Source organism: Lepidochelys kempii, chromosome 15 (assembly GCF_965140265.1).
Source record: "Lepidochelys kempii isolate rLepKem1 chromosome 15, rLepKem1.hap2, whole genome shotgun sequence".
In the NCBI taxonomy this organism is placed as follows: Eukaryota; Metazoa; Chordata; order Testudines; family Cheloniidae; genus Lepidochelys; species Lepidochelys kempii.
The window spans coordinates 14,726,595-14,742,118 of NC_133270.1; the positions used below are offsets into that span (position 1 = coordinate 14,726,595).

A 15,524-nucleotide genomic window follows, 5' to 3' on the forward strand; every position below is an offset into this window, starting at 1 on the left:
GAAGGTGAACAGGGAGCAGGTATGTCAAGTAGGAGACTTCATTTTTACCCGATAGTTCTTTTATGTTCTAACCATGCTTTAAAACACACTAAGGGAAATTAATCCCTCCTGTAGCTCTGTTTACTTCGGAGGTGCACCAGGAATGAATCTGGTTCAAGGTATTTCAGAGTGTTAGCGATACTAAGGTAGATGCAAATATTAAAAGTAAGGCAATGTAAAAATCCATTTAATAAATTGTTTACTGATTAGTCACATCCAGCAGTTTTGATTTGAAAAATCCTAATGTTAAGTTTGAGTATTCTTCTTTGAGACTGCCAATTAAATGATTTTAACTAATACTAAAGCAATATTCAAAACTATGCAAAGTGAGAAGGGTGGAGGCTTCTGAAAACGAATTGAGTAATGAAATAAATTTATAGCCCACGTTGGTAGGCATGCTTCACATGGTACCAAAGTTCTTCAGAGCACCTGTCTCTCTCCCTCTCCCTCTTTCCTGCATCCTAGTCTGTTTTGCATTCACTTGCCAGGTATTTCTCTACCTATGTATACACAATTCAAGGAAAGATATAGCAAAAGACACTGTCTCTTACGCTCCATCTCTGTTCTTAGTAGGTGGCAATGACATCAAAATCAGCGTAACAAATGAGCATTCAGAGTCCACTCTAAATGTAATGCCCGGTAAGAAAAGTCAACCATCCATGTATGAACAGCTTCGAGACATTGCCATAGACAACATCTGCAGGTAAGAATTGTACTTAGAAATACTGAAGGACTATCAAAAATGCAGTTTAAGGAGACAGGCGCTGATCTCACTGAAGTGGACAAACATTACGATCCATTAAATGGAGAAGCTGTGTAACGCAGAGTGTTTTAGATGGCCCCTGCTACCTTTTGTACAGCTGGAAAGTATTTGTCTAGCCACTGGGCCACTTGCTTTACGTACCCTTAACTCCACCTGGTGACCTCCAGAGTGCTCAGTAGCCTTCTGTTGCTTCCGAAGGTTTGCACAGTAAGCTCTTCTGGAGTAGATGCACTGGTAAACGCTTGTAACCTCGGGCAATGGAAAGTCACCCCCTTCCCATTTTTCTAAACCATTACACTAGACCATCTGCCCCTGCAGTCTGGAGTAGCTGCTGATTGGATGGATGGAGAGAGGAAGGCTCCAGCAGGAGCAGGACAGCCTAATCCCATTCGCTTCCTAAAAGATACTTCTCCTGAGCCCTGTTGGGTGCTTATAAAAGACCTTGTTTACCTCCCTCCCCATCCACCATCTGGTGCTTGGGAGGACAGTGAGTTGGGCCAACCTGTCAAGGATATTTAAAATGCCATGGAAGGTACACTCCATACAGCCTTTCTCAGTCCTTTTGCCTCCATTTGGAAGAAAGAGGGTTGAGGTAATTCCAGCTCTGTAGATACAAACACTGGAGGGCAGAGAATCAGCTACAAACTACAGGAGTGTCCAAGAAGTGTTCATTGTTGCTTGTATTTTAATTATGATTTAAACTGGCAAGTAGGAAAGCTTGATTTAAATAACGGATTTTAATTTTGTTTTGCATTTGTACTTTTGTTCTTTTCCTTTTACAAAATAATTGATTCTCATTGGTTGGTAATCATTGCAGATCAACGTATTTTAACTAAATATAACATTAACATTTACGCTTACTTTGGCACACAATGTCTGTTCAAATTCCAGTTGGTTCCTTAACTTTGAATGAACTAGTCATTGAACTGCACTAGCTGAATAAATGGAAAATATTTTCTTCGTACCTGCCAAAGAGGCTACCGCTGTCAAAAACTTCTTTAGCATTTCAGCCAACTGTGGTTCCAGGTGCTTAGCCACCAGTTCAGTCGTATGTCTTTCTTTAAAACTTTGGCAGCAAACTTACTGGTTAAATATTTTTTTATTTAAATGTTTTTAATAAATTATATTAAATTTAGGCCTTCATATAGCTTGTCATAATTTCAATTTTAATTTTAAATAGGTTTATTTTTAAAAGAAAAATGTATTTAATTTAAATAACAAATCAATATTTAGTTTTTTAAAAAATCGTTTGTCCACCCTGCTTATATTTCATATGTAAATAAGCATGAATGTCTAAAGAATGCTGAACTCGTGAAATAAATGTGAAATAATTGAACAGCATCTTCTGAATGCCAGGGTCTCATGAATATTTTAGGGGATGCCAAATATGTGCTAATGTGAATATATTTTTTTTTTCATGAGAATCACTTTCTGACGGAACACAATTCCGACTGTATCGATTTTATGTGTAGTGGTTTTGGTATTGGATCCTTTCTCTCCCATAGCGAGATGTGAAAATATAACTCTTGCTGTTTGGCTGTCCTGGCAAGTTTTGTGTTTAATGTTCTGTAGGTGCTTGAAAGCTGGCCTGACTATAGACCCAGTGATTGTTGAGGCTTTCCTAGCCAGTTTGTCTAACCGTCTGTACATCTCACAGGAGAGCGACAAGTAAGTTGTTAGGCATAATACTAATCCTTTTCTGTCTTCAGTCAATTTAACTTAAGACCCACTCCTGTTAAGACATTCAAGCATGAGGAGCCTTTCTCCTGTGTGAAATGCTGCTGACATCAGTAAGAATACATGTGGGAATATGCATCAGATCATGCAGATTTCTTTGTGGGATTGGGCCTTTATTTCAGTACTGATGGGCCTACATACTTTACTGGATAAAAACACTGCTTTCCTGTCTGCAGTGAGTATTAAAGTCTATTTGAAGTACTAACTGAAATGAGGTGGCCTCTGCTAAGTCTTTAGTGGGCTGTACAAGCTCATCACTTAATGTTTGGCACAATTGATTACTGCTTGTGGAGTCTGAATTGCCTCTCTCCTATTGAGAGGTTGGTTTGCCAAGGCAGAGCTAAGATAGTTGACAAGGCATCTCCAACGGAAACTCCCACTACGTTTACCCCACTGTACTGGGACTGTTTTAAAAAAATAAAAATAAAAATGGACAGTCATTCCAGACAAGCCTTTTATCTTTTTCTACTGATTCTACTATAGTGAATGGTTAACAGATCAGTGTTGGTACTATAAAAGCAATTGCTTTTAGTTCCTGTACTAAGTATGCTTTTGATTATAATAGAAGGGAAAAACAGCATTAAGGGGTTAAAATGAAATTAAGTGATATTACAGTTTACTGGATGCATCAGTGTAAGTTGTTTCTCAGGCAGATTGTAGCTCAACTTGTAGAGCTAGATGTGTAATTGTTTCTGGATGTTTATATGAATGTGGCTTGTTTATTTTTTGTTAGGGAAGCCCATTTGATTCCTGACCACACAATTCGAGCTCTGGGGCACATTGCAGTGGCTCTTAGGGACACTCCCAAAGTGATGGAACCTATCCTGCAGATCCTGCAGCAGAAGTTCTGCCAGCCACCATCTCCACTTGACGTACTCATCATTGACCAGCTGGGCTGCTTAGTTATCACTGGAAACGTAAGGAGAGAAGAGCTGGCCAAGAGAACAAACCAGACTAGAGAGACCCCTAAATTACAGTTGTCTATTTCCTTCAGTTAAAGTATTGCTGTCAACTTTGTTTAAGCCCGAAAAATGTTTCCTTAAATGCAGCATTTCAGCATTTATCCTGTCTTCATAACATACACACACTTATACAATCATTTGTTTGCATGTACCTTTTTGTACAATGTCACTAGTAACTAGCAAAGCCACGCCTCTCCAGCAAACCTTAGTTCCCACAGATATATAGTAAAAGAATTAATGTAGAGGAAGAAATGTGAAGCTTACAAAAGCTCCTAAGTGACTTAGGACACCCAGGTCCTATTTAGGCCTGAGGAACCTAAATCCTTTTTGAAAATGGGATTTATGTTCCTAAGTCACTTAGGTCCAGATTTTTAAAGATACTTAGGCATTCTATATAAGATTTTTATTTAGTTGGATAAAATTTATTTTTACAGGTTTATTCCTTTAAGAGATATTGTATTCAATGTACTCCACTTAGTTTGTTTTCTTACAGCAATATATTTACCAGGAGGTATGGAATCTATTCCAGCAAATCAGTGTAAAGGCAAGCTCAGTTGTTTACTCTGCCACTAAAGATCACAAGGATCATGGATACAGGTAACATAGATATAAGTGACTCCTTAGAATTCATGACTATTTAAACCAAACATCTTCCTTTAAGCATGGTTATGCACTTTCACTTTTTTCCGACAGACATAACAGCTTTATTTCTTTCGATCTTTCTTTGTTGTATTCCAGAGATTTGTTAATGTTAATTGTCCATTTCTGAGAGGGTGGGTGTTTTGAATATATGCAGATCTCATGTAGTCTCCTATTCCTGTATTGTTTAAAGTAACACTTTTTAATATTTAAAAATGACGGGTGTGTATGTCTCGCTTCCATTAGTTGGATTTAGGAATGAATAATGTACTTGTGATTTTATTTTTCTCTTGATGAGCTGTTGGCAATTATTTCTTCACAGTGATGCAATGATGCCTTAGCCAAAAGGTGCTAGAAGTTGGCACTGAATAATAATGGAGACTCCTAGATCTTTCAGAAACTGTGTTAGCATCAGGCAGTACCAGCTTCTGTCACAAAAGATTTGTAGCCGTATCAGTCCCAGGACATTAGAGAGACAAGGTGAGTAAGGTAATATCTTTGATTGGACCAACTTCTGTTGGTTAGAGAGGCAAGCTTTTATGTTTACACAGCGCTCTTCTTCAGATGTGGGAAATTTAATCAGAGTGTCACATTCCAAGATGGAACAAATTGTTTAGCATGAGTAGTTACCACGTATATCAAAGGACCATTCTAAGGAAAAAGTCAGGATATACACCTTAACACACTGAAAACTGCCTTCACCAAACAAGGACACTCCACCAGAGAAATGGATCACATCATGGAACAGCCACCGAGATACCCTGAGAAAACCTGCTTCAATACAGAAATAACGCCCCCACCCCCACTGCATATCCCTAGTTGTCACCTGCCATCCCATACTTGATGGGGACCCCATCCTGAAAGAAATCTTTTCTGAATCCCCTCTTCTGGCCTTCAAACAATGCTCCAACCTCTCCATGCTCATCGTCAGAAGTAAGCCCCGCACAGACCAGGACACCAGCTCAAAACAACCCCAGACCCTGCCAGAAAAACAGATGCAAAACCTCCAGATATGTCTCCACTGCTACAATGATCAACACCCCCAAACAACACACCTTTCAAGATCCATGGGTCCTAAAAATGTGTACCACAACATGTGGTATACCTTTCCTGTGCGCTAAATGCCCCAACTGCAACTATGTGAGTGAAACCAGACAGTCACTATGCTCTCGAATGAACTCATGCAGGAAATTGGTAAGGCAAAATATCATATCGTCTGTGGGGGGAGCACTTTTCACAAAGTGATCACTCTATATTTGACCTATCAGTCTCATCCTCAAAGAAAACCTGTTGAACGCTTTCAAAAGATGAGCCTGGGAGCTTAACTTCATAACACTTTTTTAGACAATAAAATTCAAGGACTGAATAGAGACACTGACTTTATCATTTATTACAAGAATCTGTAATCCACTAACAAATCTCCCATAGCGGCTTCCTCCCCACTTCTCCTTCCTTTCTTCCCTGTAACTGAACAGGTGTGAAGGGGCCACTTCACCTCGAATAGTTCCTTGAAATATATGTTAACTGCTTGTGCTAAACAATCTGTACCATCTTGTATTTAGCTGTGACACTCTGAGTAAATATCCCAGACTGAAGAAGAGCTCTCTCTAAGCTTGAAAGCTTGTAAAAGATATTACCCCTCCCCCTTGTCTCTCTAAAAGATTGATTGGTTGGTAAATTCTAGTTGGTGTCAAAAACTTCTAATGCATTAGCTGTAGTTGCAAGCTATCCTCTTAATAGGCCTGATCCACAGCCCAGTGAAGTCAAAAATTTTCATTGGCTTCATTAGGGTTTAGATTGGGCCCAGTACTCTTAAGAAGTATTGAATTCCTTAAGAATAATTTATCGAAGAATGCTTAATAACTAGGCACTCCATCCAATTCCTATTACAACTAATAGAAAATATTCCAGTGACTTCACTGGGAGTTGAATCAGGCCCTATTTGAGTAAGGTATTGAAGTATAAAACTGCATAGCTCAGAATTCCTGCTGTATTCATCATGTCATATGATGAGTTAATTATTTCTTTTAAGTATTCAGGAATGTGAAATGGTCGTTTGTATCAGAGTTATGTTGCATTATAATTTTAACCTTTAAAAAATGCTTGAATTCAATTCTAACGAGGATGAAGGATTAACAACTACAAACGAGCTTACTGGTACACCCTCGTTATAAGGCTTTCACTCACTGTCCTGCCCAGTGCACGCCAGTAATTAATTGCAGCTGTTAATTTGAATTTCTCTGCCACCCTACAACTTTTCCAATCCAGAAATGCAATATGTTTCTGCTGGTTTAGGTTTAGGTTTTCCATACCAAAAATGGTCAGTCCTGGTGAATTGATGATGGTGGCAGCACAGACAAAACATTCTCTAGAGACGAAATTGAGACCACCAATTACATTACATTTCATTCTTTACACACCAATGTTGGCGCACATGGTGGAAATTAGTTTATTCCATTCCTCTCTGTCCTTTGGTGCTGCTTCCATCTGCTCTCTGTTGTTGAGACCACTAAATGCATTTTAATTATGATTCAAGCAATATTTAATTGGCTTTTTGAATTGGAATGCTAATGCATTAACCCAGCGTGCCATCCATTCTCACTAAATCCTTGATGTCCAAAATGTGCCTGCCACTCTCAGTATTATGCAGATTTGCTGTTGAACAGTGTTAGTGAGAAACCATTATAAAATAAATACAAACCTTTTCATCAAAGAGTTGGTTGTTTCTAATTTCTCTCTTTCTTTCTTGTCAGACACTGTTCCTTAGCTGTCATTAATGCCTTGGCTAACATAGCTGCTAACATTCAGGGAGAACACCTTGTGGATGAATTACTAATGAATTTGCTGGAACTGTTTGTACAGCTTGGACTGGAAGGAAAGAGAGCCAGTGAGAGAGCAAGTGAAAAGGGCCCCGCACTAAAGGTAAGGAATGGTATAAAATGTGTGGGTTTTAATTCAGTACCTCTTTGCACTGATATGGCTAATGTAAACGTATTATTCTGATCTCCTCTGAACCAAGTGTATACACTTAAAAATCGCACATGTAACTACTGAAACAAATGAGAAATGTGTGTTATGGTGCCTATTAATAATATAGAGCCTACATAACTTTTTACATATCAATTAAGCCTCACATAATATCTGTAAGCTTAGGTAATTAGTAGTGGTGTACCCATTTTTCAGATAGGTTAATTGAGACATGGTAGATATTAAGTGAATTGTCCAAGGCACAAAGCAGGCTGGTGACCGAGCTGGAAACAGAAACAGGAAGTCCTGACTTCTAAGCTCCTGCTATTACCACTTCCTAAGAAATAGGGAAGTGTTATAAACTTGCAGTTCTAATCTCAGCTACCCCAGATGTTAATTTATCCTGAATAACTACTATTGTGATTACACGTATGTGGATTTTCCAATATTAGAGTTGATGGAGGCCTACATAACTAAATTTACAATAGACTCCATAAAATGGAACAGTCTGGTGTGAACTACAGATGTAGTGAGATCAGTTCAGATTACCCTGACTGAATAAGCATTAATTGGAATTGGTTGTAAAAGAGGAAACTGACGGACGTTCTCACATGAATGATAGAGAAACCATAATGCTTTTCTGATTAGAAGTGCAATCTCATATGCATTGCAAGTGTAAGAACTGCAAAGCAAAACTGAGCAGTACAAATTCTTACAGCTGGAGATTACATTTAACAAGATATCTGTCCATATCTACAAATCCTTGTGATCATTGTATTCTCGCTAATGTTACGGGAATTTCACTAGTATGTTACCCTACTGTGTGTGGGGCTGCGAGGGGCGGGGGGAGGGAGAGGTAGCAAATCAGTACAGCTGATTTACATTCTGAGAGTGCAAGGTGACACAGGAAAAGAAGTGCTGGACATTGTTGGGAAATCAGAAATGTTAACTGGCTGGTGGTGTCAGTGATCTCTAACAGAAAAGCAGAGTGGGAGTGCTGGTTTTCTTTGGTGTTGGGAAGGAATGTGAAAAAGTTCAGTGACCTGTTTTCCAGGGGCCATTACTTGTATTGCTGATAAATTAAAATGAGAGCTTAATGCTGATGTTATAATCTGGATCTCCAGCTTCCAAGTAAGTGCTCTGTTGTATTTTAAGATCTTGAGGACGCACAAACTATCCATTATCCTCAAACTGGTTAAATTAAATTGGTGCGGACCCCTGTGTGGGCACTCTTTTATTTTGGTTTAAGAGCAGATTGTTTAGGCATAGCTTAAACTTGTTCCTGAGTGATTTAAGCTAAATTACTCCTGGGGGAATTCTGCACCACTGCGCATGCGCAGAATTTATGTCCCCCGCCAATTTCTTTGCTTCCTCACAGAAAAATGACTTTCTGTTGGGGAAGCAAAGGGAAGCCACAAGAGCAGCCATGCGATTCTCCCCCGCAGTATGTTTTGGGTGCCCAGGGCAGCTGGCAGAGAGGTAAATCACTATGCGGCAGGGGACAGGACTGTGGAAAATCTGGCTGATGGCTCCTACCCTGCGCCGGGCTCAGCTGCTAGTCCCAGTTGGGCTGAAGAGAACAGGATTCCTCTTCCCCTGCACAGCATCCGGGGCCGGGTCAAAACCAGCCCAACGTTTCTCCCCCAAATTCAGGAAGCTCTGCAAACTCCTTTTCCCCTCACCCCCCACTTCCTGCACCCATCGCTCTTCAGCTGCAGGGGGAGGGATCCCTGTATAGGGAGCTGCTCCCCCATCTGCCCAACCCCTGTGCATCCAGACCCCCTCATACCGAGACCCTCCTGCCAAGCCTCACCCCCTGCCCCTCCCACACACACTCAGAACTCCCCCAAAGAGCCCTACTCCCCCTGCACCTTAGCATCCTGACGAGCCACTTGCACCTGGGTCCCCACCCCACTGAGCCCCACTCCCTCTGCTTCTGGACACCCCCACTGCGCCTCCCACACCCAGACCCCCCTGCTGAGCTCTATTTCTCCCGATACCCAGACCCCCCCTGCAGAGCCCTGACCACCTTCACTTGGACCCCTCTGCATAGTCCCATTACTGTTGCACCCAGAACCCCCCAACAAGCCCCTGTGCATCCCGATCCTGCCCCTGTACCCAGATCTCCCACTGAGCATCCTGCACCCAGATAGCCCCACACTCAGCCCCTCCACACTTGGATCCTGCCTTGCTGAGCCTGCCCGCCCATACTTGGTGCACCTGGCACAGAGGGGCACGGCCCTGGGGTGTTTCTGTGACTGGCCTGGTCCTTGTGCTATATCAGGATTGGGTGCAGCCTCATCACTGAATCAGTGTCCCATTGGGGAGCTGCACAGTGATATCCAACCTCTGTGCAGCCGGTGGTCCGTGGTCCCTAATGCCATGCTGGAGCCTCCACATTTATTTGACAAATAAAACTTGCAAAATTTTAAAATATGGTGCACAGAATTTATATTTTTTGGTGCAGAATTTTAATCTTTTTGGTGCAGAATGCTCTCAGGAGCAGCTAAATCAAAATAAACCTGGATTAAATTGAAACTAAAGTGTGTACACAGACTTTCGCACTGATCTGAACGAATTGGTTTAAGATCACATCTTAAGTAAACCGCTGCAGGCAGACTGCTTCCAGATCTTTATGATCAGCTGTCTGTATAATGTAAACTAATCCTTAAAGAAATACATGCAAAGGGTCTAGAAACTCCCATTCACTTCAGTGTGTTCTGGTGGAATGCAAGACTGGGCCTATAATGTATTAAATCTCTGTTATGACATGAAAGGGTTGTAGACTATAAGTCTGTCCAGCAGCTGACTCTTATTAAATAGCTGCAATATTTTAATTTAGGAGTAGTTCCAAAAAACCTTAAAATATATGTTTGTAAACATACTTATGTAAATTTCAATTTTGTTTGAATACTCTACCATAACAAGATTGTTTTACAATCTCACCTAGTATTTACAGGATAGATTTCCAAAGGTGAGGTGAATACAGTTTACATCACTTATTGCATGTTCCTAAAGTGCTGTGCTCCAGAAAGTCCCACTAAAATCAAACTGACACCACTCAGGATTAGGCACTTAGTGACATATGAATAGTTTTATTGACATGACAGCTAGGTGCTAGTTACAAAGATATCGAGGTAGACCATGTTAACTTATACCTCTAAGTGTGAAAATGAGGAACAATAAATGAGAACAGTGTTTCTCTTCAAATGGGTGGGAGGATATAAAAATATATTACAAGTTGTGAATTTGGTTTGGCTGTGAACTGAATTGCAACACCTTCATTTTGGAGGCGGGGGGAAGGAGGGAGAAATCCTACTTTCGATTATAGACCATCACATTCACTGCTCAAGAATGAAGAGTGAAGTTAATTGAACATTTTGCTTATCAGAGATGAACTAACACTTCACTATTTGTGATTTTATATGGCTATTCCAGACACTCAAACCTCCCAGATGTTGATGTGGAGTGACTTTATAATTATAATTAAAAAAAAAAAAAAGAAAAAATTATTGTGAAAAGTTGAATTTCTTTCCATACCGTGTATGTCTATATTAGTGCCATGTTTGTGGCTAAAATTATACCTAAAGCTGTGCTAGCAATTCAGTAAGAGTTGTTTTTCTCTTTTTAACATCCCCAACACAACACCCGCCCACCTCCCACACACACACTTCAAATTTTAATAGTGCAAAGTTCCTTTCTTTCCCATTTATGGGATTGGTGAACTCTCTTGGCAAATCTCTTTGAAATGAATAGAATCTCTGTTTGCTTTGAAGATAAACTGCATCTGTAACCAGTAAATGCCTTTTATGTCACTGACCAACTCAGTGAAGCTGCTGGGTTATTTGTTTCATAAGGATAAGAGTTTCTAATCTGGGGTGCCAACTCCGCTCCTGTGAGGGAAACCAGATGAATTCACAGTTTGTTTGTTGTTTCAGCAAACCCAACGAATGCCATCATGAAAAATCCTGCCTGTGTTGTCCAGGTTTTTTAGATTCTGGTCTCACAGATAAGTGACTGTGATGCTTATAAATATAACTCTGTTCTAAAACAACACCTTTATACTGGATTTCATCATCCTCATCTACGTGATAACCCAGCAATTTCTGTGTCTCTCCCATGTTCCACCTCTCAGGAACTAATATCTGAGCTGAATTCACACCCTGGCAAATCCACTTTAAGCTTCATCTGTGCTAGAAAACAATGTTCCTTTATTTTAAAAGTAATAAATGGTTTGGGTTCTAGTACAATCTTGACCCCAGTGTTCAGGGAATAATTTGCTCAATATGATTCTGAAAATCGTTCTTAAGACTGTTTCTTCTTACTCTTGAATGTTTTTAAAAATAATTTATACTAAATTGGACCCTGTCCATGCTGGGGTCCAAACTGTGTTGCTGAACCATTTCTATATTTAGGTTTTAAAAGCAGAATTCTCACTTTTTTGATAGCATTGACAGGACTTTAATGTTCTATTATTTGTTAAGTCTCCTGTGCTTCTTAACAGGCTTTTTATTATTCCAGATCTGTTTACGTGACTGTTAAACCACTTTGCATTGATTCTTTTTGCTTAATTAGTTGTCAGCAGATTTTGCAACCAGGCAAAATTTGTTTTTTGTTAGAAAAGGAAATTAACTTGTTAGGATTAAGTTGGATGGACAGTGTTTTCTGTTGGAGTGAGTCCCTTAAATTCCTTATCCTTTACAGATTCATAATCTTGGCTTTAGTTCAAAAGTAAAATCTGATTTCTGCAAATATTTGACAGCTGGCTTTGGGCATGTAGAGTAATAGGAGACTTTTCAATTTCTGGATGTTTTGCAATACAGATGACAACTGATATGTGTTTCTCCCCCGAACTGAAAGTGTGATCTTTGATTTGCAGTTATGACAGAGCTGTGTCTGTGGAAGAAGGCCCCTCAGTTCATCCATTTGATTAAAAATAGTGTTTTTCTTTCCAACAGTAACACCCTGAGGGGGGAAAGTGTGCATATTGTCAAGTTCTAGATTCTGATCCTGCTGCTGGATCCATGTGGGCAGACTTTTTCCCTGTTTGGAAACCCATTAGGGATTCATGTAGACTTGAGCCCTGTGCTTACGCCTAGCCCACTGGTTTCAGTGGTGCTCAGGTTGGGTGACACAGTGGTTTTGTAGGCTCAGGGCTGTGGTCTGCAATGTATCCATATTTATGCATATGTACGAGTAGCTAAAGAACATGAGCCATTGGAAGTGAGCTTTGTAGTAAATATTACTTCAGATTGCTGTGTGTTTCTTTGACATTTTCACATCTTTTAAAACCTCTCTTCTTTTTCAGGCCTCCAGTAGTGCAGGGAACCTGGGAGTGCTTATTCCTGTTATTGCTGTGGTGAGTGTTGATAGACGGGGCATTTGTGAGCTGAATGATGATTTCCCCAAAAGCTCAAGTATCTGTGCGGGGGCGGGAAGGGGAGGGGCAGCAGATGGGACTGATAAGTAGCCATGAAAGACAAATACATGTTATAACTTCTTACTTGCTAGAAGTTTAAAAACAAATGGGCATTTGTTTGATGATGACATCTCTCTTAAAGCAGCTAATTTTTTGTTATTCAGCGAGAGGGTCTATTGTTAGTCATGAGTTCAAGAGATTCGTGATCCAAATAATACCAGAGGGGATATTATACTGACTAATATTTGGCAGCCAATGTATTAAGAGATATGTAACTAGAAGACAACAGCGCCTGGGGAGAGAACTGAAAAACCAGAGTTATTAAAAAAAAAAAAAAAAGTTAAAAATAAATTCCAGAAGGCAGCATAAAAGAGAGTCTGTAAAGCAGATTAATTATAATAAAGGAGACAGGAAAGACTCCATATCTTTCGTGGATATTAATTAGCTTTCGTGATATACGCATTTTGTGAAATGTTCATGTGTGCTGAGGTTTGAAGACCATTCTAAACAAAAGTAGCGCAAAATAGGAGTGTGTGTGTGTATATACAGTTTGCCCTCTTGGACTGAGAGGATTTTCCGAGCCAGAACAACTTCTAAACCTAGTCCAACAAGTAGTCCAGCCAAAGACTGAATTGATTCATGGCGTTTCTAGGTGAACAGCTGCAAACAGCTCAGGCCATTTTGAAATCTGAGCCTTAATATGCTAATGGCCAGATTCACGGGAGTACCAGAAATGGCTGTGACTGCCTTCCCCTCTCCTGTTGTTGAATTCTCTGGGTTCAGAAAGATTATTTTATACAGCTAGGGAGAAAAAAGGAGATCGTGTCAAATATTTGGAGACCGTCGCTGCTACGACTAGTTGTTGCAGCTCTAACACATTAGGACACATTTTGTTATTGTCCTGGCTTTAGAGTTGCCAACTTTCTAATCACACAAAACCGAAAACCCTTGCCCCACCCCTCATTCCATGAGGCCCTTCCCCTGCCCTGCCCCTTCTCTGAGGCCCCACCCCCTGCTCTCTCCATCCCCTCTCCCTCCGTCGCTCACTCTCTCCCACCCTCACTCATTTTCACTGGGCTGGGACGGGGTTGGGGTGCAGGGTGGGTGAGGGCTCCGGTTGGGGGTGTGGGCTCTGGGGTTGGGGGGTGGGTGGTTTCAGGCTCCGGGAGGGAGTTTGTGTGCCGGAGGGGACTCTAGGCTGGGGCCGGGGGTTCGGGTGCAGGAGGGGGTTCAGGGTGTGGGATCCTGGTGGCGTTTACCATGGCTCAAAGGAAACAGCCATGAGGTGCCTGCAGCCGCTAAGCACATGGGCAGTCAGAGAGACTCCATGCACTGCCCCCACAGCTCCCACCGTCATGGTTCCTGGCAAATGTGAGCTGTGGAGCCGACACAGTCCCTTTTCGACCGGGCGTCTGGCAACCCTACCTGGCTTTACAAACTTCTTGGCTCAGATCTCAAAAAAATAAGAACGTAAAATTAGGCTCCTAAATGAAGTGAGCTGTAGCTCACGAAAGCTCATGCTCAAATAAATTGATTAGTCTCTAAGGTGCCACAAGTACTCCTTTTCTTTTTGCGAATACAGACTGACACGGCTGTTACTCTGAAACCTGCTCCTAAATCTGTCTTTCAGCACCCGCCTGACTTTCAAAAGTGCTGAGCACCCAACATCAGCTCCCACTGAATTCATCCATGATTATAAAGGCTAGATCCAGAGGTTACTGGAACATTTACATAAATATCTTGGGCTATCAAAAGGTAGCTTGCTCAAAAATAGCAACTTTTAAATGGACTAATTGTAGTCCTAATTGAGGCCTGTAGTCCAGTGGTGACTGGTGTGTTGCTTTGCCCTTTCAGGTCCTGCTCCATCTCCTATTGAAATCAATGGGAATTTTGGCATTGACTTCAAAGGGAGTAAGATCAGGCCTTTAAAAATGATCTCTTTCATTTGTGACATACTGCAAGGGGCTGTTTTCTGTGTCACATGTTGGTTGATAAAATGCATTTGATTTGAATACTTGATGTATACTGCATTTTTCTTAACCAATGTGACCTTTACAGGGAGTAAAATAAACAGAGTCAGAAGCTGTAGCAAGAGTTAATGGTTACATTATGGGTGCAGAAGCAAATATTTGATTGTCTTGCACAATGCATAAAGATCATGAGTTCTGAGCTGCAGCTACATTTGCTTTTCTGTTTGTCCTCTTTCCCTGGTTACAGGAATTGGTCTTGGCCTCAAAAATAACTTTTAGAACTTTGTTTCCAGCTAATGTAGGCTTTGAAAAACTCATTCTTGATTGCCAAAGGTTTCTTTCAGCTTCTTGATTTGATTATTTTCTTTAATGTGTGTGTGAAGAATAAGATAACCTTCCCATACTTGCATTTATTCTTTAATGTTTTCTGTGGCAAAGCTTTTTAACACTGAAAAAGTATGTGTGCGCAAAAAAGTTTTGAACAAGGACTGTATATGAAGTAGGAATATTGAAAAGGGAAAAGCTATTTATTGAGTTGAATAATTTTTTGATATCAGCTCTTCACCATGCGATTTCCTATACAATAGGTATTTTTCATTTACTTGAATGTTTAAACAGCTTCATTTATGGTTGGGCACAAAATTAAAAATGACACATGCTGTATAAAAGCAAAACAGGATCAACTACAAATTGCATTTTAAAGACTTAAAGACTTGTAAATCCATCAAAGTACTATTGTTTGTTTTTTCTTATGCTACCAGAGAAAATATGCAATGGAAAGTTTAATATTGAAAACATTTAGATTTTGTCTAATATTAGATATTCCCAATAATACAGTAAACTTGTGAGACTACAATATGAATTCTTGAAAAGGGAAGTTTTGAAATGTGAATACATGTGGTGTTCGTACTTATTTGACAGTTGGTAGAAAAAGTGTAAATTTGTTCCTCCTGTCAAATGGTAGCATTTTAGAATGGAAGTATGTTGCATCTACGTGGATGATGAGAATAATTAGACAGTGTTTCTGT

At 40.3% G+C, this 15,524-nt stretch overlaps 1 protein-coding gene across 6 annotated transcripts in view; it reads left to right on the top strand.

Moving 5' to 3' along the window:
• The window catches only part of PI4KA (phosphatidylinositol 4-kinase alpha), a 101,178-nt gene that overhangs the window by 25,116 nt on the left and 60,538 nt on the right, over positions 1-15,524 (top strand). For 5 of the 6 annotated variants that reach the window (XM_073312507.1, XM_073312502.1, XM_073312505.1 and 2 more), the window contains exons 14-19: positions 610-742; positions 2,375-2,470; positions 3,273-3,456; positions 3,995-4,098; positions 6,894-7,062; positions 12,416-12,466. In XM_073312507.1, coding sequence (XP_073168608.1) covers positions 610-742; positions 2,375-2,470; positions 3,273-3,456; positions 3,995-4,098; positions 6,894-7,062; positions 12,416-12,466 — 737 coding nt within the window. The remainder of the gene's footprint in view (positions 1-609; positions 743-2,374; positions 2,471-3,272; positions 3,457-3,994; positions 4,099-6,893; positions 7,063-12,415; positions 12,467-15,524) is intronic. The other variant, XM_073312503.1, reaches the window with a different exon arrangement.